Source organism: Cygnus atratus, chromosome 2 (genome assembly GCF_013377495.2).
Source record: "Cygnus atratus isolate AKBS03 ecotype Queensland, Australia chromosome 2, CAtr_DNAZoo_HiC_assembly, whole genome shotgun sequence".
NCBI classification, from domain to species: Eukaryota; Metazoa; Chordata; class Aves; order Anseriformes; family Anatidae; genus Cygnus; species Cygnus atratus.
In genome coordinates this window covers 41801804-41827113 of record NC_066363.1, presented here as the reverse complement: position 1 = coordinate 41827113, position 25310 = coordinate 41801804, and the positions used below count along the sequence as shown (strand labels likewise).

Sequence of the window (25310 nt, the reverse complement as noted above, 5' to 3'; positions counted from 1 at the left end):
TTAGAAAAACTCTAGGAAAAGCTGTAAATTTTAAGGTTGGGATGCAATATAGATTCCCTGTGATCTGTTTGTAAAGGGCTCTTAATTATTGATAACCATGGCCTTTGCATTATGGTGAGAGTTTTGTTTCCTTTTTTTTTTCTTTTTTTTCCTGAGGTAAGTCAATAGTACTGTAATTTTTTTATGAAAAGCTGTTGGGAAAACGTGAAGAAGAGCAGACCTCTCAGGCATCATTAAAAACTAGGTAAGAATGTTCTACACTAGTAGGAGTTTTAACATGATCTTTCTGAAACATCATTGTTCTAAAAGGTCTTAAAACTGATACTCAGAGCAATGTATGTATGTGGGCTTTGGTGGTTTTTTTTTTGTTTGTTTGTTTGTTTTTTTAGAAATGAGTGGTTTTCTCTATGGGGTGTTTTGAAGGAACTTATATTTCCTGGTAATTATAGGTTAATATTGTATTTTTGTCCATCATCCTTTTAGCTGTGAAGGAGGATTCCTGGATCTTAATTTGGAGTAAACAGTCTGTATACTGTGTTATGTTACCTAAGCTTCACAGAACAGCTGGCTCCTGGAGAAGATTTCCTGGTTTGATTAGAAAAGAGACAGAAGTTGAACAATCCTTTCAGTATATTAATACAGCATTTTTATAAGAGGATCTTCTGAAAGTTGATTAATTCACTTTGAAAATGAAATATAGCTATGAAATGTAATTGTGATGTTGCAGTTTTAATTTAGGCATAGGTTTATAATAAAATGTGTCAGCAAAAAGTCCAGTGCAATTTGAGTGGGAATCCTCAGGCATAGTATAGCTGAGGACAGGCAGGTAATACTGTCTCTGTATACTACAGTGCAACTCTGCATAAAACATTGTTTCATTATGAGGATACCATTGCTAAAAAGAGAAACTCGATGAACTTCAAGAAAGAACATTAAAAGTAGTTGACAGTGACTGACTTATAAAAAGACACCTAAATGTCTTAATTTTATATAATTTTTATTAAGTAACAAGTTTGGCTAAATAGCAACTGTCACTTCACATTTGAAATATATTCAACACCACATCCAGTCTCACACAGCATTATGGAATCATAGAATGGTTTGGGTTGGAAGGGACCTTAAAGATGACCTCTTTCCAACCCCCCTGCCATAGGCAGGGACGCCTCCCACTAGACCAGGTTACCCAAAGCCCCATCCAGCCTGGCCTTGAACACTGCTAGGAATGGGGCATCCACAACTCTTGGCAGCCTGTTCCAGTATCTCATCCCACTCATAGTAAAGAATTTCTTCCTGATATCTAATCTAAATCTACCTTCTTTCGGTTTAAAATTACTCCTTATCCCTCTTTATATATGGGAGTAAAACTGGAGATGATGTGAAAGGAAGTAAGAAAAGAAAAAAAAAAAAAAAAGGCATGAAGATCTCTGTACTGATCTCTGGAATAATGGTCCAATGGAGATGATAGAAGTCCCTACCACAAAACATAACTTAATACTACACACGAGAGAATGCAGAATTGGAAAAAAAGTATAAAATAATGTAATATGTAATGATTTTGTAAACTCCATGATAAATTTAAACTGCTGTCTGAAAGAAAAAGTACTAGTCTACCAAGACAACGGATTGTAAACATGTGTTTCTTGGAAATAATTCTTTCTGTAGAACTTGTATAACAATTATTTTAATATATATTAATTATTATGTCTTTGGTCTCAGTGGCTTAAGACTTTTAATTTATAATACCTTTGGAACAGATCATAATGATTGAACTCTTTGTTAGAAAAAAGATTAGTCATTTCATCAAACTATTTTATGAGCTTGTAAATATCTTCTAATCCAATGCTATGTGTATTTATTTGCTAGAATTATTTCTCTTTCATTTTTCTTTTAAGTAATGTTAAATGAGCTACGTGTTGCTTTGACATCTGAACTGCAGGACTTGGAATACTTTTGGTGTTTGTTCTTTCTGGTTCCCTACTCCCTATTCTCTCCTATCTTAAATTTCAGCTGTATTAGTATCTTCATAGACCTTTACAGATTCTAAGTCTTTGTTGTTTCTTTTTCTGCTTTATTTGTTGTTTAGTACATGGTGTGTAGATTCAAATTCTAGTGCCATTATACATCATCTTGCTGTCTTTGATGTTTCCTTAATACTGTATGTGCTGTTTTTCTATATCACTTGTCACCAGTTAAATCTGTTTCCTGTTTTCACTTGGGTCTTGGGTTTTAGTTTCTGGTGTGGCTTTTGTTCAGTTGCTTGCTTCTTCATAGTAGACAGATTTAAAAATTTTGTCAAAGATTGGTCAAACTGCCCTAGTTTTTCCTTGGTTTGTTCTATCCCTTTTATTCCCCCCCCCCCCCCCCCCCCGGCAGGTTCTTGCATGGAATAGTTAGTGATTTTTCTTTAGATTAGCTATTAGGAGGATATTCTTCACTCTGAGGGTGGTGAGGCACTGGCACAGGCTGCCCAGAGAGGCTGTGAATGCCCCATCCCTGTAGGCTTTCAAGGCCAGGCTGGATGGGGCTTTGGGCAACCTGGTCTGGTGGGAGGTGTCCCTGCACATGGCAGGGGGGGGGTGGAATTAGATGATCTTTAAGGTCCCTTCCAATCCAAGCCATTCTGTGATTCTTCAGTGGTAAAATCAGTGAAAGCACATAGCTTTCTAACAATAGAGTTCTTGAACTCTATGGAGGCATTACTAGAGTAAGCACAGGAGCAATGAGAGGCCATGTCTCATTAGAGAAACGTTAATACTGTTTTTTAATTGTCTGCTGTCCTCTTTTCACCATTTCTATTTTTGTGTAGTGGTGGGTTGACTGTTTATTTCAAGGAATGGCAGGCCAGCTGTGGCATAAAAAATGCTGGTGGCAGCATGAGGTATGCCAGTTATCTGACTCAAAGAACAGCCAAGTCAAGGACTAGCTAGGAAGTGGTAGAATGAATGTTTGTAATACTCTTCCAGGATAATTGAAATACAGTAAAATATTTAGAATCGGAAATAGGATAGGCATCTTAGTAAGAAATGCTAAAAAGGGCCTAGAAGAACAAGCTGTTTGTGTTTGAGTCATCTGAAAGCAGAGCAGTCTTTCCTTCTGTTTCCTCTATTACCATGAGTGACCATATTTTCTGCTTGAAATGTATCCATGGTCTTACCAGGGTCTTATTTAAAAGGTACATTATGACAGAGTCTGTTTCAACTGAAGGAGGGGAGAGGTTTAAGAAATAAATAAATAAATAAATAATTTGCTAATACTTGAATAGTTTTTATGGGTTTAACCATCTGGAGTTAAGCTGCCTTTAATTATGTTGTTCACAATGACAACTGATATTTTCCACACCTAGAGTTCTAGAGACTCATTCAAAAACTGGGGATCTAATTCAAGTCCTGCAACATGTTAGATGACAACTGAAAGTAATGGAGAAAAATAGTCACTTCAATAATGAATTTAATCCCATGTATCTTAAACATCCTTATCTATTTTAGGATGAGATGAATCAACCTCTTGACATGCCTTTCTCTCTCCATTTGCTGCAGAGGGAGCTGGAGCACTAGCTTAGCATAAATCTAATTTACAGGAGTTTAAAGTTAGGTGAAATTAACAACTTGTGTGAAATCGGTTATTCAAGAATTAGGTTTATTTTAGAGTTGCTATAAAATTGGATTCATTACTGCTTGTGGTCATCTTCTAGCAGATAATTGTTTTCCCATGTCTCCCTTTCAATTTTAAATATTCATATGATTTCTCGTTAAGCTTGGTTATTTGTACAAAGCACACTGCATGAAGTAATTCTGGAAGGCATATAGCTCAATAAACAAAAACCTTGACCATTTTTAAACATCCAAGTTTCTGTTCCTTAGATAAAAGGAAAAAGCACTTTTCTTTTGTTGAGCTGTTAAGACTTAAGGCCATTCCTCAAAGTATTTTATATGAAATTGTAGTTGTAATTCACTGGAAAATGTGTCTGGTTAGAAGAAATCAATTCTTAGAAGTATCTGTCAGATGCATGTTATGAGTACTTTCTAGGATATGAATGTTTCACTTTCTTTGTTCATGGGTAGCACTTTGCCACATCCTAGAGATATAATTTATCAACAGCATTTCTGTTAAAACTGACAGCTTGACATTCTTCTAGATATTTTTGTATGTATCAGAATACTAGATATGTGGACCAGGAAGTGATGCTTGTCTTTAGTAATATACATAAAAAATCACATTGAAAGGAGATTTTTATTCTGTAGGTTTCAGAATCTGACTTATAACTCCTCTTGCTGTTTTAGACTTTGTTCCATGACATGTCTGAAGGAATAATAGGTATAAATTAGAACTCTGATATGTTTTTCTTTTTTATGCCTCCCAGAATGCTCAGAGATACGTATGATAATCTTGAAAATTCAGTCACAAAACAATTGGAACAGCTATGCACGTTTTGAGCACAATTAGATAACTGTTGTATTTTCATTAGTGTGAAATGTGATATTTTATGGCATTCTTCAATAATATAAACATCACCTTTGCTGATAGAGTCTGCAAAGCTTTTTCAGTTGTCCATGAAATAAGTTTTTTAAGAAGTAAAAGCTTAGAAATATGTAGTGGTTTTACACATTGATAGCAAACTTTTTTTTTTTTTCCAGATCAACAGATACAGTGTACAGACAAGAAAGCCAAATTCAAACTGAATTGTATCATTATGGGATATTTTCCCAATAGGTCTACACCCCATATTTTTGACTGTATCCTGATGAGGGGAAAAACCATTGCAAATAGATTTTAATTTTTTTTTTTTTTAAAGTTTATAGAAACCCTTCTGTTGGGGATAGCTGCGTGCAAAACCCCATGAAACTTCAATACCTGTGATCTGTTTGTAAAGGGCTCTTAATTATTGATAACCATGGCCTTTGCATTATGGTGAGGGTTTTGTTTCCCTTTTTTTTTTTTCTTTTTTTCCTGAGGTAAGTCAATAGTACTATATTTTTTTTATATTTTAATTGTTCTCTTGCTACATTTCCAAAATGTAGTATTCACAGAATACTCTCCTAGCTGGAAAAGTCTAGAGGCCCAAAATATATCTTTGAGTAGGACTATATATGTATGTTGATACATACATACATGCAAATATGTTTATGTATATATATGCACACAAATCTCTCTCTGTGTAAAACAGTGAGTGTCCATACTTGAAGGGAAGTTGGTTTTGTTTAGATAGCATGAGGTAGATGTCATGCTCTTTAAGTTTAATTTTATGTTCCACATTGTCAAATTAAGCATAGATTTGTTTATCCAGATAACACCACTGTTTCTGGCATAATTATATTCAAACAATGTTGATGTCTTCCATACTTTCAAGTACGTAAGGAGAATTCTTGGCAGATTTTTGGTTCTACCACATGCCATTGATACTTAAGCAAAAGACTTCAACATTGTACTTGCTGGACTGCCACAGACAATGTTGACAGATGGAATTTTTTGAAGTGCCTTAGAATGTCTGAAAGAGAAGAGGAAGAAACTTTATATATATATAATAGTTTACAAGAAAAAAATAACAATTTATAGAGAGAAACATATATACAATTTAGTAGACAATGTAATAAATTACTCTACAATTCCTTGGCAATACATTTAGCAACAGAAAATTGTGAAGGCAAAATTTCAAACTAGTTTCTGAAAATCCTGTTCCAGTTTCATCATCAAGGCGTAGACAGAATATCCCAAAAAGGCTTCTGTTGAATTCTTCTCATAGGTGAGAAATGCAAATAGCTTTTAACCATTTTCACAGCACCTCTTTGTTTAAGCCATCAGTTGTTTGGCTCCTTTCCTTTCTTTTGTTGCTTTTAGTACTGAATGTAACCCGTAGCTTACAGCAAACTGTCCAGAGAAAAGTCTGAGACAAGCAGCAACTGCTTTTCTGTTTCCCCTGATTTCTTCTTTGGGAAGCTATTGTGATTAGCTTCTCCTTCCAATCCCCTTCCCTTCTGTGATTCAAAGAACTGATTATAGATTAGTTACGTTCTTATACTACTCTCTGAACACTCACAAAGTATCCTGCCGCAGTTTAGTAAAATGTGGGGTCTGTCAGTTGAGTGGATATTTAAGTTCCTTCGTCTACTTGGCTGTGATGAGTTATACCAGCAACTAATGACAACTAAAAAGATTATTCACAGCAAACATTGTTTTATAGATAACTTAGTAAAGATATCTGAATATCTGAAGCTAATAGAAGCTGCAAAGACTCTTTTAGTGTTTGGGAGGAAAAAAAAAAAGTATATAGCAAGTTTGTCCATAGGAGAAATGGCAATATGTAGACGTAGGGGAGGAAGAATAAAATAAACATATTTGATACTCTTCTAGCATATAACTATTTTCATCTCGGGTAGCTTCCTGAACGAGATATGGCTTCTATGCATGAGCATTTGTGGAACCAACAACAACTGCAGGAATCTTCATCTTCTTCTTTCCTGTCTGGATGCCTACCTGGGCAACCTGCTTTGGCAAGGGGGGTTGGACCCAATGATTTCTTGAGGTCCCTTCCAATCCCTACAATTCTGTGATTCTGTGATTCATCAAAGTGTAAATAATTACTTGGAAGAATGATAATGATAAAAAGCAATAGTTATCAGTCATTGTTAAAATCTTCTGCAGCAGTGTTTGCTTTTTATTTCTTTTCACTTTCATTATAGCCATCATATTTTCTGGGAGTTAGTCTTGAAGAATCATTCTTAGTTCATTTAATCCATAACTGTCTAGCTGAAATCATATCTCATTTGAAGATGCTCCTTGGGTGTATTCTTCATAGGGTGACATACACCAGCCCTTACTTAACTGCTGTCAGAAACACTTAGACCAGTAAACACTGTACCGAGACAACTCAAGATTGGTTTATTGAAGTTCTCTGCAGCATGGGAAATCTTCACTTGTGTCTCATGTAAGGTCAGCCTGATAGTATTGACATTTCTTACAAGCCTTAGAAGCTCTAGAAAATTAATGCTATTTTGAAAATGTCATTCTTTCAGTTCCTCCCTTCCTCCCCCTCCAAATTCAGAACTTCTTCCTTCATATAGGAACATTTGTCCAGTAAAAACTAATAAGACCATGACCTAATCCTGTGAGGATAGTTATCTTTCATATAGGTACGTGATAGTACTAATGTAACAGAATCCAGATTTAAAGTCTGCTTGTAAAGTTTAAAATATTCTTAAATAAATACCATGACAAAATAATATCAGTGACTAAAATAATAAATGAAAATTTGATTGTAAAAATATCTCCAAGGCCATATAGAGATGATTTGGTGAAATGGTGCTGTTTTATAACTAGAACAAATATTGATAAGATTTGATTTTATTTGCTTTTCACCCTAATAAAAAAAAAAAGATGGGATAATATGGAAAGTTATCATGTCTATTAAAGTACCTCTTTAATTTCATAAAAGTAGTTCAAAAGAAAAAAAAAGATAACTCTTTGGATTAATAGATGCATGTATCAAATTCAAGACATTTTAAAGCTGCTGGTGTAGAAGACTATTTGTTATTATATATAAAAGAAATGCTCATATGATGAGCGAGAGTGAGCTTTCTGAGAAACAATTGTAAACCAGTCTGTTCAAGGATACTGAGAATTTAGAGAATTATTCTGTGGATATATTTCTGTATCTTTCATTTAGAAGGATTTAGCCTTGCTTTTGCCATGGACATTTGTTCAATGAAGGACTTTCTTTAACATAATGCTGCTGAAGTAAGCCTTTTCAGCTTGAATATGTAATTTTGAAATGAGCAGTGATTTGTAAACCTAGAAGAAAACTGCATCGATTATTCTGAATAAGTTAACTGCAAACACTAAATGACAAATTTTTAAAGTATCCACTGCCTCTTATAATATTCAAGACTGTGGATATCATGGAGTAAAGCATCTGCACTGCTGCTTTGCAGCAGTATGATCAGCCCTTGAAGCAATGAAATTTAAATTCTTTATCAGCTCAGAGTTTCTCCCTTTAAGTATTTTATTTTTACACTGAATGCATTTTATGATGTGCACATCTGTTTGCTAGAAATTTCATTAGTGCCACTGTCCTCTTTTGTCCTATTTTGTCCAATCCAGATCTCTTAATCTAAGAATTAAAGGAAGAAGCCTGCTTTTACAAATAAAACGAAACCCATACCAATGCTACCCCCTTAAATTATTTTTCTGTTCTTGTTGCTAAGACAGATTTTTTTAGGATTTTTATGGAATAAATTTCAAAGTCTGGTTCTACTCATTCCTTCTGGTCTTGACCAGACAGTGAGAGTTTATATACAGTTTTCAACTGAATTAGAGAAACCGTATGTACTCCCACCACCCACCTGTTTGTGGGCAGCAGTGCACACAGGAACAGAACTGGGAACTTTCTCTGTCATCCCTCAACAGTGCAGATCCAAAAGGTGCAGCTTGACTGCAAAATTGTTTTGCTAGTCAACAAGTACTGCATGCCACCCACATTTCTAACTAGCAGATGGTGAGGCATGCCTTTAGAACATGGTGAGGGATTTCACTACTTCATCTCTTAAAAGTAAATAAAAAATATTTGAAATTTCTATTTAAAAATCTGAAGTACAGAATTCATTGGTTATATGAAAGCGCAATATCATATATGTATAGGATTTTAGATTTTCTTTAAAAATTTTGTGGTCATCTTAGATAAATATTACTTCAGTCATTTACTGTATTTCTAGCAGAGAACAGCATGTATTTAGGGTACTGGTGATCCTAATGTGCTAAATATCAGAGACTTCTGGCTAAAGACATTCGTTCTGTAAGGAAAGATCAGGTAGTACTCTGTTGTAAGTCCTCCTTTTGATTAAAAAAAAAAGAGGATTAGAGATGCAATTAGAATGAGAAGTCTTTCAGCATGAATAAGCAGATCAAATGTCTTCATTAATTTCAAGCATTTTTGTGAAACTGTTATAACTGCAACCTTCAAAAAGCCTGTCCATTTTTTCTGTGATTTCCAAATCATAGTAACAACAAATGCATTTTGCTTAGTCACAAACCCAATGGACTGCTGTTTGTTCTGAATATCAAGCTAGGTTTTTCCCTGTTGTTCATGGATACAAGATTCTGCACGCCAAGTTAAGGTTGCTTATGTTTCTCCCTATCTCCTTTGTCTTCAGCTTATTCTTTCAGTGACTGCTATGCAACCATAATATTTTTAGCATAGATGCATCGATTTGGATTGAATAATCTCAGTTTGGGATTTTAATGTTATTTAGTCCCTTTCAGTCACAGAATGAAAGATTGTAAAATTCAACTCAGATTCAGTTTTCTGTATAGAAGCATGCTTGGAAGTCAGGGGCTGTTACTAAGCTAACTATCTTTATGTTGAGTTGCCACACTGATATTTGCTCTCACAGACACATTTAATACATTAAAGATGAGATTTCTACAAAGTCCTCTAAAGAACTGGTGTCACAATGAGGAATAATGACAATCCAACTCCAGAAAGGGTATTGTGTTCTAACGTTATCTTCAACATCCTTTATTCTCCCATGGTTATGTAATAGCAAAAGCAAAATTCAAGAGAAATTGTTAAATGGGTTTCACATAGAAATCTTAATTTTGCCTGATAATTTTATCTGAAATGTCTGACCTGTAAGTCTATATCACTTCCCCACACTGTGACCTTCCTTCTGACTTTCTGTTCTGCTAAGATCATTTAATACCACTTCCACATAATAGTTTGTCTAAGGGACCTCATCCGATTTATTTTTAAAATGTGATTTCTTCATTTATTTGGTACATACCAGCAGCATACCTTCTAGCACTTTACCCAGACTGCATCCAGTACTGAATTTACACAGTACCTCTCATCTCCAAAAAAGGTACTTTACCAAAGATAATCTGTAGTGTAATCAGAAAGTTGCAAGTGACTCCAAATTCTAATGTGGAAGGAAAAGGAAAAAAGGTATGCTTTCAAGTTGATTTTACAGATGAAAGTAGTCAAATATGTTTTACATCTCTAAATAGAGTGAAGATGTCAAGTGAAAAATCCGCCATGTGAGACAACCTTTACTTCCTGCTTAAACTTGAATTCCAGTGTCAGAGTATCCCTATCAGTATAAATTATTGTCTTCCAGAGTTATGAAAAGTCCTGAAGAGAAAGAAGTGGAGTCTGCTTTGTACTGAGTCAAAACTGAAATAACTGCCTTCTTTTATGTGCTTTAAGTGGATTTTTCACTGGATTTTTTAAATTGTCATTAGGCTGTTGAGTGTCCATGTAGTATCATTACAGAGAATGCATTATAATAGTTTTAGCAGGATGGAAATGATATCATGAGTAATGTTTGTTTTCTCACATTAGTAGCAAAATCAGATACATTAGTGTTCTAAATTAGGAATGTGATTCAAATCTTTCAGATATTTGAGTTGCAACAGGATGTAATGTATTTATCCATTCTCTAGTCCATTTTATTGAATTGCCTTCATCATAAGCAAGTTCTGAATCCTCTAGTTCATTTGTATCCATTAATTCCAAAGACATTATAAAATGGAATAAGTGGAAAGGACAAGTGAACAAAATTTAAACTACTAGAGTTGTGAGGGGAATTGTAGTAGAAGCAGAAAAGCTATTAATTGCACTTCCATTTAAAGAACTTGGCTGGTAAAGGAAATAAATGCAACCTTTTGAAAGTAATTGTGTATGCTCTGATAATATGTTGTAGTGAGTAACTAAAGATTTTTTTTTTAAATCACCTTACCTCTAAGTGAAAACTATTAATTAAACACTTATGGATTGAATTGTTTTTTACTTAGCCCTGAAGTTGTGAAGAGTGAGCCGTATGGAGAGAAAGCTGATGTATGGGCTGCAGGATGCATCCTTTATCAGATGGCAACTCTGAACCCACCATTTTACAGCACCAATATGCTTTCCTTGGCAACTAAGGTATTCAGGCTTGCCAGATTAACCTACTAATTATTTTTCTATGTTTTTGCTAGATCCATGAGAATTCATATTTAAGGTTGTAGAAGCACAAACTGCTCTCTGGACCTGTGAGCAGTAGTGTTTATAGTATGTTAATACTATAGTTTATAGTATTAGCAATTCATAGTATCATAGTATAGCAATTGCTATCTTGTCATTCTAATTTCAGAAATTGCTTGCAAATGTAAGCATATTATTACTTCTCAGACTAGTATATTTTTATCATTGCATCATACGAGAGGATATTTAGATATATAAAAGAAGTTGAATGTACTATAATACTGGATTTTCGATAGGGTTGTGTATTATCTTAGGACATGATGACAAATAAAAAAAATATATATATTTTTTTGTTTCCCTTATTCAGATATTGCAGGCCCTTGATCTACAGTGGTTATGTCCATTAATGTGGATACCTGATTTGAATTGACATTTTGCATTAGAAGATGTGTTCTAGGTTTTTTTTTCAAGTTAGAGTTGATGATGTAATGCCCATCAGGTTGTTTCAAGAAGAAATATTTATTATGTGAAATTTCCAAATAAAAAACTTAATATTTTTTTCTTCAATTAACTATAGATTTTTTTTTCAGATAGTAGGGGCTGCGTATGAACCTGTGCCAGAAGGACTGTACTCTGAAAAAGTGTCACTTACTATTAAAAGGTAGCTAGCTATTCATCTAGTTTTATTTTGACATCTTGCTGAAAGGATGTTTTGCTTTGTATGTTTCCAGCAGTGACAATATGACACTGACTTTTGCTGACTTTAGCACCTGTTAGTTTTTGTCTTCTTATTTAACAGAGGTATCCACTCACCTTGCTAATAACACGTGTGGTATAAGTGAGTCTAAAAACTGCATGCCAGTACAGTCAGCACATTCAGCAAGCCAGTATAGACTCATTACTGAAGTTTAACACTACCAGTGCTATAGTTGATCCCCTACACATCAAATTATTTTTTTTCCATAGATTACAGCATTTTGAGTAATTTTAAAGAGCAGTTTGTGGTCAAGTAGGTAACCTTGTTGCAAAATGTTTTTTATAGATCAGTGTATGATCACATTCATAGCTTTGTGTGTTTGTGACTGACAGAAATACATTTCCCACTAACTTCTAATACTGTTAAAAAATCAGAGAATACACAGTAATGGAGGAAAAGGCAAATGTTTATTTGTTCCACTCACTCATCACATATTTCTCTTAGCTATGATTATATATTCCTGGTGATAATGTTATATGTAAGGCAAAGTATAGAAAGTGAGTGTACTTCTAAGAGATTTAGCTCCTTTGATTGCCCATTTTAGAAAAACTCCACTTATAACAAAAGTAGCTTTCTTTTTCAATCAGCTGTTGATTCCATCTCTAAAAAAGCACTTTATAGTGCGAAAACTGTAACATTTTAATACTATGTTTTATTGTACAAAAAAAAAAAGTTTCTGTTATTTAAAGACCTTGAGGATGAAGATCTACAGTGGAGAGGATAGGAGCTAATAGAACTAAGATTTAAGTTTAAAAGGTCCTGAAAATAATAGTTTTAAATATTTACAGGTATTTGTAGTCAGAATAACTGGCTTTACTCATTCATTGTTCTCCATTTAAGAATAATACAATAATTCCAAATGTATTCAGAAAATAGCTTCAAGGCAATATACATATTGGTATTGATACATGTTACAATCACTTATAATTTTTAACACATCTTAACACGACTTAGATAAAGCTATGATGTGAGAGTCTGGTACCTGTCTTTTCCTTCTTTCTCGTCTTGATAATGATGAGAAACTGTATAGTAGGAGGTTTTTAATGGTTCTTTCAAGGTCAGTTATTGAGTTACTCTTTGTAATTATATATGTAGTAGCTGTATTAAACAGGTCCTCTAGAAGTCCCATATCGTTATGCTCCTTTCATTATTATACTGGGACTACCTGGTTTAAATGGATGACTAGATAGGCATTTGTATGAAAAATTAGCATTACTTTTATCCTATCTCATAAGCATTTCCCAGCTTATTGTAAAAGCAACAGGAAGCATAAAATGTTTAAAAGTATTATTGATTCTCTTACTCTGAGTTAGTTCTTAAATGAGATATTATGTTTAGATTTTATCTTATACTTTGCGATATATTTAGGCAGAATAAAGAACAGCAAAGAAATGCAGTAATAGGGAGATTTTTTGATAGTATAGATGAGAAAACATGAAATGAGGAAGTTAATTTCCAAATGACTGAAACACAATGCCTGTTAAAGATGAAAGTCATATGTAAAAACAATAAATCAATGATAAGGATTAGAAAACTGAAAACTTTTTTGCAAAAAATTTTGCAACTGGAAATTTGCATTCAGTATTGTCATTATTCATTATTATTGTTAAAAAGCAATTTTATTGGATTAAGCTAGTAAAGAAAATTCCAGAATCATCATCATCAAAGTCTTTAAGTGCTTAGTCATCAATTAATTGTTTCTTTCTAGATACAAGGGAAACAGACTAAAGACCTATCAGAAATCTTTTATAGCCTACATGGTTCTTGGAAGTTTTGACCAGTTTCTGTGAATTAAAAATCAGAAGAAAAATCAAATGGAACAGTTCTTAAGGGTGAAAAACTTGTTTCTGTTTAAATGAAATGTAAAATTTTAAATAAAACAGATAAAGTTATGATAATTAAAGAGATTAACTAAGTAAATTTGAGCAAATTGAAACAAAACAAACAAAAGAGATAAAAATCCAGAGTTTAAGTACTGTAAAAACACTTTTAAAACTGCTACTTTACATGTGAGTTACATTTATTTAGAAAGTACTGTTTTTAGAAATAATAAATTCATTCAGTGATGCTTTTCTTTGAAGAAGGGTGTTGGGTCAAGCGTATCTGTATTCTAGCTGGTCAATAGTACTCTGAAAGCAGATCATAGTAAATTATCAGGTTGACTGGAGTTAATAGATTTAGGACAACTTATAGCACATGAAGAACTGTCTCTGTCAGCCTTCATGCCTTACCATATTTACAAAATATTCTGGGGATTTAAAAATGAACCTTATAGTATTTTATTACAGTTACTAAACAGCTACCTAGAGTGCCTGAAACATGAAACATAGAACTGTAGAGTAATTTAGGTTGGAATTAACCCCAGTGGTCTTTGCTCAATGCAGAGACAATTAGATATGGTTGGTCAGGATCTTGTCTGAGTTCTAAATATTGAAGGACAGAGATCCCACAACTTTTCTGGGTTCTCTTCCAGTGCTTCACAGAATCACAGAATCATCTAGGTTGGAAGAGGCCTACAAGATCACCTAGTCCAACCTCTGACCTAACACTAACAAGACCTCCACTAAACCATATCACTAAGTTCAACATCTAAACGTCTCTTAAAGACCTCCAGGGATGATGACTCAACCACTTCCCTGGGCAGCCCATTCCAATGCCTAACAACCCTTTCAGTAAAGAAGTTCTTCCTAACATCCAACCTAAACCTCCCCTGGAGCAACTTTAGCCCATTCCCCCTCGTCCTGTCACCAGGCACATGGGAGAATAGACCAACCCCCACCTTGCTACAACCTCCTTTAAGGTACCTGTAGAGCGCAATAAGGTCGCCCCTGAGCCTCCTCTTGCCAGGCTGAACAATCCCAGCTCCCTCAGCCGCTCCTCGTATGACTTGTTCTCCAGACCCCTCATCAGCTTTGTTGCCCTTCTCTGGACTCGTTTGAGCACCTTAATGTCCTTCTTGTAGCGAGGGGCCCAAAACTGAACACAGTACTCGAGCTGCGGCCTCACCAGAGCCGAGTACAGGGGGACGGTCACTTCCCTAGACCTGCTGGCCACACTGCTTCTTATACAAGCCAGGATGCTGTTGGCCTTCTTGGCCACCTGAGCACACTGCTGGCTCATATTCAGCCGACTATCAACCAATACTCCCAGGTCCTTCTCTGGCAGGCAGCTTTCCAACCACTCATCTCCCAGCCTGTAGCTCTGCTTGGGGTTGTTGTGCCCCAGGTGCAGGACCCGGCACTTGGCCTTGTTGAACTTCATACAGTTGGCCTCAGCCCATCAGTCCAGCCTATTCAGATCCTCCTGCAGAGCCTTCCTACCCTCGAGCAGATCGACACACGCACCTAACTTGGTGTCATCTGCAAATTTACTGAGGGTGCACTCAATCCCCTCATCCAGATCATCGATAAAGATATTAAAGAGGACCGGCCCCAGTACTGAGCCCTGGGGGACTCCACTAGTGACCGGCCTCCAACTGGATTTAACTCCATTCACCACAACTCTTTGGTGGACTCTTTGGGCCCAGCTATCCAGCCAGTTTCTAACCCAATGAAGTGTATGCCAGTCCAAGCCAAGAGCAGCCAGTTTCTCGAGGAGAATGCTGTGGGAAATGGTGTCAAAGTCCTTTGGAATTAAAAGTAATAATAACAATATTAGTAGTAAAAATAACCCTCATGACTAATTGGACTCTTCTGTGTCCTAACTGGTGTCTATCTTCTCTTGTCCTATCATTGTGGGCCTCTGAGAAGAATCTGGCTCCATCTTTTCTATACTCTCTGTATTGGTTTTGGCTGGGATAGAGTTAATTTTCTTCCTTGTAACTGGTATGGTGTTGTGTGATTTAGGATGAGAGTAATGTTGATAACACATCGATGCTTGTACTCATTGCAGAGCAGTGCTTACACAGAGCCAAGGACTGTTCTGCTTCTTGTGCTGCCCTGCCAGCAAGGAGGCTGGGGGTGCCCAAGAAGCTGGGAGGGGACACAGTCAGGACAGCTGACCCAAAATGGCCAAAGGGATGTCCTGCACCTTGTGGTGTCCTGAACAATAGAACTGAAGTGGGGGGGTTGGCCAGGGGTGGTATGCTGCTTGGGGACTGGATGGGCATTGGTCATCAGGTGATGGGCAATTGCATTGTGCTTCACTTGTTTTATATATTCTTTTTATTATTATTATTATTACACAGCAACCTTTATCTCAGCCCATGAGTTTTACCTTTTTTTTCCAATTTTTCTCCCCCAACCCACTGCAGGGGGAGTGAGTGAACTGCTGCATGGTGTTTAGCTGCCTAATGGGATAAATCACAATGCTCTCCCATTATATAGATAGCAATCAGATCTCTGTGTAACTGGTCTAGGTCCCTCTGAGAGCAGCCCTGCTCCCTGTGTGTCAACAGCTCCCTGCAATTTAGTGTTGTTCACAAGCATTTTGAGAGTGCATCCCATCATCTAGGTCTTTAAGAAAGACAGTACTAGCCCGGTGTCAATCCCTGAAGGGTGCTACTTTCAGCCACCACCTGGACTTTGTACTGCTGATGACACACCTATTTGAGCCAGTAAGTTCAGGCAATCATTTTCAACTCTAATCATACTCAATTTGTAGTCATCTGGATACTGTAGGATATTGTGTCAGATGCCTTGCTACAGTAAAGGTATACACAGCATATACTGCCCTCCTGTTGTCCACAGTTCCAGCAGTCTCATCATAGAGAGCAAGTCAGGTTCGTTGGGTATGACTGGAGTTTGGTAAATCCATCATGGCTGTTCCCAGTCACCTACTTGTCCTTTGTGTGCTTGTTATAGTAGGTATCTAGCATAACATTACCCATGTTGGGTCTGTTCCTTTGATCCTTACACATAAGCTCTTGACTGCACCATGTGAGGTGTTGACACCTGCAGCCTGCCTCCACCCTGATTTGAGCCTTTCCCCCTCATTGAAAGAATTGAGATCACCACCTCAGCCCTTTCCCCTTCACTCTTGATCCCAATGCTTTGTAGTCATGTTTGGTATGTTCAGGATTAGCCCTAGTATTGTCATTGGTGTCCATATGGATGAGCAACAAGGTAATGGCCTGAGGGTCAGATGAGTCTCGGTAGTCTTTCCACAATAGCCTGAACTGAAGCACCTCACTAGCAAGAGATTTCACAGTCAGATCAGTAGATAGGTGCCTCTGTTCCCTACAGCAGGGAATCTTAAATGATTGTCAGCTGCTGCTTCTTATTTGTGACACTTGATTCAGACTCATCTGGCTCTGGTATGTCCTCTGTTAGTTCTTGATCCTTCTCACCCATTCCCAGGTCACTGTACCTATTCTGTAGTTACAGATTTGCAGGTAGAGAAAGAGCCTTCCTTCTGCTGGCAGAAGTCACAAACCTCCAGCCTCCCCCCGTCTCAGGAGCCTCTGTCCACTGCTCCTTTGAGGGTAATATCTAGATTTCCCTCGTCTTTTGCATTGTTTATAGTTCTAATCTCTGCAAAGTCTCTATGAAGGTCTTGTCAATCTCCTGTACGTCCTACTGACAGCACACGCTGCACTCCCTGCAGCCCAAGACCTGCACAGCATCATCTCCCCATAGAAGTTCTGTCCGGGTTGGTGACTCTGAAGTGCCAAGGATAATTGTTCCAGCTGATGCTGGAGATTGTGCTCTATGGTGTGTTAATACCAAGGCTGCTCAGTGTCAAGCTGTCCCATACTGGCTTGAGCAGAGTTTTTGGGCCACTTTGTGCACCTGCTGTACTATCTGTTGTGACAGCTTCTACGTCTCTCTTGAATGGGAAAATGCTGCTTGATAATTTTCTCACTATGAAGACTTTGGCAATAACATTTTTATAAGCTAGCAGATGTTCTCCCTTCAGTCTTTTTGCTTAAAATTATTTATGCCTTTCTGAAGTGTATCCATTTGTGAACTTTGAGTGCATAAGAACTTTAAATTGTTGCCTTGCTAAATTTCTGTTTTATCTCAAGTGCTGGCCATCATGGTTTAATAAATACCAATGGAGGAATGCAGTGGTAGGAAACAGCTTCCAAGAAAGAAGTAATTAGTATTCATTAGAGAATGTTTCTTTCTATAGGTGCTTGACTCCTGATGCAGAGACACGTCCAGACATAGTGGAGGTCAGCTCTCTGCTGTCTGATGTGATGATGAAATACTTGGATGTTTTATCCACCTCCCATCTCATGTTGGAGAAGAAAGTGGAGCGGGAGAGGAGACGAACCCAGAGGTACTTCATGGAGGCTAATCGAAATGCAGTAACCTGTCACCGTCAGCTTTCCATTTTACCCCAAGTAAGTACGTGTATTAGGCTTTATTTTTGCTTATCACTGTGTGCCATATCTGAGAAAATAAGGTACAATAATACAGGCAGAAAATGAATCAAAATGAAAAGACCCAAAGAGATTTTTTTTTTTCTATCAGGGCTCAGTAGTTTGCACTGAAGAACCTCTGTGTAGTAAAAAAGTTTTTTAGGAACGGCTGGTCCCAAACTCATGGATTTTTTTTACATGTTCTTTGTCTTCATGTGCCTGGTTGAGTAGAAGGTTTGTAGTAATTGATGATATTTTTTTTCTGTAGTTTTTTGAACTATTGATCAAAGATAAGTATTTGTATTATACACTTTTTTTTCCTGTCAGTAAAAACTTAGCCAACAACATCCAAAAAAACCTCAACAAACCACTGTGGTTTGAAAAGTAAGAGGTATGAATATGGAATAAAGATACAAGGTAAGATTTGTAACGTAAAGCACTATGAACAATTATTTTCCATATTTATTGAATTTTCTTACCCTACATGTTTGGAAACTTGTTGTATATCATTATTTTTCAAATCTTGGTTTAGTCATTCTCTTGCATAGCTATGATGAGATTTGTAAAAACACCTATGGATATAAAGCTGCTTGATTTTGGATTTCAATGCAATTATCCTGCTTTGAGAGAAGAGTGTTCTATCCAGATACTTGTAAGATATGATATAACTCATAGCTTTACATCGCACTTAGAGTATAATTTTTTGTATAAATACTTAAAAAATACACCTATATACAAAAAGAAGAGGAAAGTTCCTCTGTATTTTAGGATATAATGGCTAGTCTTCTCAAGAAAGGAATATTGTAATTCTACTTCCGCTCCACTGGATATTTCATTTTGTATATTAAATAAAACAGCTAAAAACAGGAGACAGAAAAAGATCCAGAACACTACAGGAGCTGAGAGAGTATGGCTCGCTAATGACAAGTGGGAAACCCAGCTGTGTTCTTGCTCTAAGTAACATAGAGCAAATCAAGCTAGAATTTTCCAAATTTCAGAGGAGTGCTACAGGGCTTAGAAACAAAAGGAGCCATGTTGTTTCCTTGTTTTCGTTATCATAGGGAAACTTTATGAAATTGGAGGATTTCTAAAAAAAATAAAAAATAAAAAAATATTCCTGAAAATTTTGACATTTGAAATTAAAAAAAAAAAAAAGACAACATTCTGATTCAAAACATTGGGAAGAATTTCAAGCAGTTGTTCCTGAAATAAAAACTTTGTGAGGTATAGACAAACTAATTCATCTTAGTCGAGGCTCCAGCAGTTCCACAGACAGGCAATTTGTCATTTTTCCATGATGTCAGACAATTCAGTGTTTCTGCCATGTTATTCAATGCTTTGTTGAAGCCAGTTATCTTATACTTTGTTTTCTTTCCACTGAAATATACTTACGGCCTCCTTTTTCATCCCAGTTGTGTCACATTGTGAATGTTTCTGAAATAAAGTGCGTGCTCTGTGTCCTTGCTTATGGAACTATGCAGCATAGATACAGCCAGAGCAAAATCTGTTTTATAAATAGTTTAAGACAAGTATGGAAACTGATAAGTAGGCAATGTGAAAGGTCAGTAGATGATGCTTAAGAAGTTTAGTTACCTTGCCTGACAAGTATAGCACAGAATCCATTCCTGAAGAAAATCCTAGCAAGAGAATCATTATAAGTTTCTTACCTATATTTTATTTTTCCTTGTCTTCTATAGACATTGTTGTTTATGTGAGAATAGGTGCAGATGTAAGGATGAGAGATGTTTAATAGAGTTAGTATGTTCAGTTCTGAAAGGTTAAAATTTGCTGTCATAACACAGAGTACAAAGAACCTAAACCAGTAGTTATAGCAGTAGTAATTATCTCACATAATACCTTTCATTTCAATGTGGTCAATATTATATTTTTGTGCCCTGGGTAGGAAAAAGTGGAAAGAAAAAAATTAGTTTGTGAGAGGTGAACAAACAGACCAGTGGAAGCTGAGTTTTCTGGGTTCCAAGCCAAATCAAAGCCCCAAAATAATAGTAGTTTTAAGTATTAATTAAAGTATCTTTTTAATATTTTCCTTTTAAGACATGAGAATAACCAAATATGAATATGGTTGCTTTTTTTTTTTTCTTCTTTTTTTCTTATTTATTTATTTATTTTTGATATCTAGATTTGAAAAGTGTAGATATTACTTTGCCTATGTACAAAAAAACTCAAAATAAGATACCTCTAGTTCTTTGGAAATATGTATTTGAGTACATGGCCATCAGCTATTATTAGCATATCTACTGCATATATCCTGACATATTGTTAACTTAAAAATAATGCTTAGAAGCCCTTGATAAGTATGTTCACGTATTATTTGGCATATAAACAGAGTAACTTTTTTCCTTACTGCCAGATTTTTTAGCTTAAAATACCAATATACCAAAAACAAATCAGCTAAAAACCTGCACTTTGTATGTTTTTCTTTAGAATGTTCAGTTGCCCTCCAAAACAATATAGAATGATGAATATTGAGATTAGCTATATTAAGAATAAATTCTTTACTGTGAGGGTGGTGAGGCACAGGCACTGGAACAGGTTTTCCAGAGAAGCTGTGGATGCCCCATCCCTAGCAGTGTTCAAGGCCAGGCTGGATGGGGCTTTGGGCAGCCTGCTCTAGTGGGAGGTGTCCCTGTCCGTGGCAGGGGGTTGGAACAAGGTCATCTTTATGGTCTATTCCAACCCAAGCCATTCTATAATTCTATGATTTTGAATGTGGAAGAGAAAAATGTAAATTTTACAATTTCAATCTGTCAGCTGTCATATATATAACAATTCATTTCTACCTCTTGCTACTCTTGGCAGCCAGGTAGTCTATCATGTCTGCCCATTTTTAATGTATTCTCAGAATACCTTCCTTTTCTTCATTTCTGCATTTCTAGTTTGTGCATCTGGCATACATGTACTGTCACAATCCTTCTCTATAGCAGGATTTTATAAACTGTACTCTTTGGGAAGTAAAGCTTATTTTCACTTTTGTATTAGTAATGTCATTTGGATGTATATTTTATTTTACAATCCTTAGACACAAGTCTATATATTCAGATAAAGTTTCCACCAACTGTGCTGTACTGGTAGACTAAGATGCCTAGGTAATGGAAAAGTATGTACAATTTTTTTTTTTTTTTTTTTTTTTTGAGGATAGTGCAATCTAGAAGAGTAGCTCTATATCTAGCTTCTGTTAGGGCTAATGGGGTGTCAGAACTCGCACTTTACCAGTGTTTGGTCTAAGCTGGTCCATTTGGGTTACCATTAGTTGAGTGCTTTGTCTTAATGTTCAAATGCACAAGAATGTTTATGAGCAACATAAAAGTTTTCTCTCTGAATTTTCCTGGTTTCACACTTGAACTGGTGAGTCTTCCCCTATTCCAGCATGCTAGAAAGCATGCCACATAGACCCCAAAATGAGTCATTTTACCTTTACGTAGGATTTTTAGCTGCAGGTCATAGGACCTAGATCTGCAGATATCAAGGTTTTGTATCTCTAGTGGACGGATGTCACTGCTAGGAGCCATACTCTGATTGTTCTGCTTGATTGCAGCCTATGCTAAGAAGCCTGGCTTTATCTCCTGCAGAAGCAGATCAACTATTTATCGGGTAGAAATAGTGAAAGCAGCAATATAACAGTTTTCAGACAGGTCAGCATCTAAACTAAAGAGCCTGACCAGACTTGAAATGTCTGTGCAGTTTTCTGTCTTCCATCCACAGCATGAATAATCTACCTTCATAGATCTTTAGATAATTAAAGTATTTTTAGATAATTAAAATATTCTATTATGTCTTTTCAAGATAGGTTTAGAAACATCAGCAGTGTAAGTCTACTGATAAGCTGACACTTTTTTGTATGTCGCTACTATGATGAAGACCCTAATGTAAATAACTATGATACGTTTCCTAGGAATGCCTGTAAATACAGAGCATATTACTTTATCCACAAGAATCAAATTTGCTTATCTCAATCTGTTTCTTCATTCATGGGGATGTGTGGCCAAAAGAGGAAGAGTTAAAGCTCATGGTTTACAAATCCATACTTTTGTAGTCACCCTGCAGGCTACAAGAATTCTTGCGATTAAAAGCTGCCATCGATTTCCTCAGTTTTTTAGAAAAGAGGACAGGCTCACAGCTATGTGAAAGGCAAAGAAGGACAAAATGATGTAACCGTTTTTACCAAGTCATCTACCCCCACATCCAAATTCAGTTTTGCACTGTTGGCAATTTGATCCTGCTAATAAGCACATTGGTAGTTTCTAAGCATCACCACATGCATTACAAAGTAGTACTTAATTAGCAATTCAATTTTAATTCATCTATTTTTCTTGTTAACTCAGACACAGAAACAAAAATGGGAGCAATGTTCATTTTAATTTCCTTTTTCTGAGTAGCTGGATATGTCTTTTACTTGTTCAATTCAGACAATCAATGCATAAAGATTTTTCTTAAAAAAGCTATCTATGAAGGTGGTAGGTGTTTTTTATATTGGCTGAAGCAAATAGAGTGTTTGATTATACATCACTAGAATGCAACAGGGTATTAGTGTTGCAGCAATATAGTCCAATCATTACATTAAGTTAGAATACTCTATTTATAGGAAAAAAAAAGTGTGATAGTTCCAGTATGTGCACCACTGCGTACAATTCCCATTGCTTTGAAAATAAGTGAGGACTCAGGAATGTCATGGAAGTTTAGCATTCCACAAGCTGTTTTTTTCATCCATCTTTCACTCCGTTGATTTTGTTCTGACAGTTCTCTGTTTTGGAATTTAAGTAGCAGGTACTGGAATTAAAGTTTAAATGCTAGAAGTTACTGCTTTTAAGGGCAAACCCATAATACATTTAATTTCACTTCAATTATTATTGTGTCAAAGTGCTTCAATACAATCAGAGAAATAAAGCAAGAAGAGTTGTCAGAAATTCTTGTTTCCAAGAATCTCCGAGCCTCAGAGCTGCGTGTCACTCCTGACTGGTATTTGACTGTTCATTCATAAAAATGTTTAGCGATAGAAACATCTCTTTGTCTCTATCCCATGGTAGGGAACAGTTTGGAAACAGCAGAAGTGTAGAAACAGAAACTGTCTTTACTTTCAGTGATTGAGTGTCTGAGTCAGTCTTTTATGCCTTACAAAGGTAATGTGAGGAGCACTATGAGGAGTCCTGAAGCACTATCAGAAGGTAATTGGAAAACCTGAGCATACCTGTAGCACAGTACAATGTGCTGTGTACTTTATCTGCAGTTTGTCTGATATTTTCTTCAGAAAATGCTGGTCTCACATTGTATGCTTGACAGAATAGATGTGTTATGTATGTCCTGTTTCCAGGAAATATGCATGTGCGTATATGGCATGTATATGGCATCTGAAATTGTCAGATCCACTCTTAACTGTTATATAATTGCTCTGAGAGCAGTAAATCCAGCATGTCTTCAGAACATTAGATTTGTAGAGCACATTCAAACTTGTTATGTAGAGTATGAATACTTCTCTCTGCAGGACCCTAAGTAGATGCAGTGGTTAAGTCCTTCCTTTGTACTTTGTGGTCTTAAATTCTAACCTAAATTTTACTTGTTGCACCTTAAGTTGCTTACTTTTTGTCCTCTCCACAGTGGAAATATGTGGGACTTAATTCTTATCTCTTATATCTCTCCTCTGTCATTATTTTAATTTGGACTGAATAATCAAATTCCATCAGTCTTTGTAAGTCATGTCTTCTAGACCTCTGATTATCCTCACATCTCTCCTTTGAGTGCTCTACACTTTTTTAAAGTGTAGTCAAAACTGGATTTAGTTACTCCAACTGAGAATCTTATTGGTACTGAGAAGAAAGATTACACAGCTCTCAGAGATGATTTTCCTCTTCTCATATCACAGTATATTTACTTTTTCGTAGCAGTATGCTATTGTTCAGTCATGCTCTATTTCTGATCTACCAAAGTCCCCAAACCTTTTCCTGTAGAGATGTTGTCTTACTAGTCCTTCCCCAAGTCCGTATGCTTGTACAGTTGTTTGCGCTCATAGAGCTTTGCATTTTCCCTCTCTGTTTTTTTTCCCCAGTTTCTACAGTTTCTCAAACCTGTATTCAAAATTTGTCACTTGCATTGACAGAACTTTGTGTATGGTGTGTATGCTGTAATATGACATATATGCATATATTGCAGCCTATGCATGTTTAATAGACATTGCATCTATCCCATTATGCAAATTATCATTGGAATTCAGTGACTGTATTGAGCATTTTTGGACCAAGGTCAAAAAGGATCCAGAAAAATTGTGCTCACTACCCATTTTCAGTATAACAAACCCTCAAAGTAGTGACCAAGTTGAGCACAATCTTTCTTGTCTGTTGTACAACCAGCTGTATTATTATGGTTTTCTCTAGCTCACACTTCCCTCGCTTTCCTGTAAAATATCATGAAAAACATTGTCAAAAACCTTATAACATTACAGCAACATTGCAAATAACATATACTTCTTGTTGCCGGTGTACAAGAGCTGTTACCCTATTACAGAAAGAAGTAAGTTAAAATATGGTGGTTTTGATCTTTTTTTTTTTCTTTCCCTTAGCTCATCATGATTTACAGATTATTGTTACCAATTTGTCATTTGAGTGTGTAGTTCAGCATTGACAACATTTGATCCTTCTCTCCCTTTACCCTGCTTTCTTTGTCATAGAATAGGAAAGCTATCTCTCCTCAGTAATTGTGCACTGCCTGTTTGGCGCACAGAAAGCATGTCCATCTGCCATGACTAGACTGCTCTAAGTGAGCTTTAGAGTCACCCTTAGAGGCTGCCATACTGTGCTATGCTGCGGTAACTGCTATTGTGGCACCTCAGACGTAAGTCCAGTGCTGAAATACAAAATTATTTTCCCAACATAGTTTAAAGTGAAAATCCTGATGAGCCATCCTTTACAAGTTAAGTTATAGTGTTGGGAATAGAACAAAAGATAGGGAAATAATTGAAGCAGACCATTACACAGGCAATGGTATAGTCAGTGCTCAGAGATGCATGAGTAAGGGTTAAGGAGAAAGGGTTTTCAGACTGTACCAACTCTGCTGTGTCCCAGTAAGGTCAAAATTCTCCATGAGAAAGACTGGGGAAGAACATTGTCTTAGATAAAGGCCGAATGGCCTTTAACACGTGGTAAGAATAAAATGATTTAGAAATGTATTATTATTATCTCCTGACATTACCTTAGTATTAAAGACAATAATTAGTTTAATCTGATCTGTTTATATGATTTATCCCCTGTTCTTTATCACACTTTGCTCTGAAAAACTTAAAACAAAAA

General features: G+C 36.2%; 1 protein-coding gene across 1 annotated transcript in view; it reads left to right on the top strand.

The window, feature by feature from the left end:
* NEK10 (NIMA related kinase 10) overlaps nt 1-25310 on the top strand; it is a 97838-nt gene that overhangs the window by 36116 nt on the left and 36412 nt on the right. The window contains exons 23-25 of the mRNA XM_035556485.2: nt 10783-10912; nt 11542-11612; nt 17781-17994. Of these exons, the coding sequence (XP_035412378.1) occupies nt 10783-10912; nt 11542-11612; nt 17781-17994 (415 nt within the window). The remainder of the gene's footprint in view (nt 1-10782; nt 10913-11541; nt 11613-17780; nt 17995-25310) is intronic.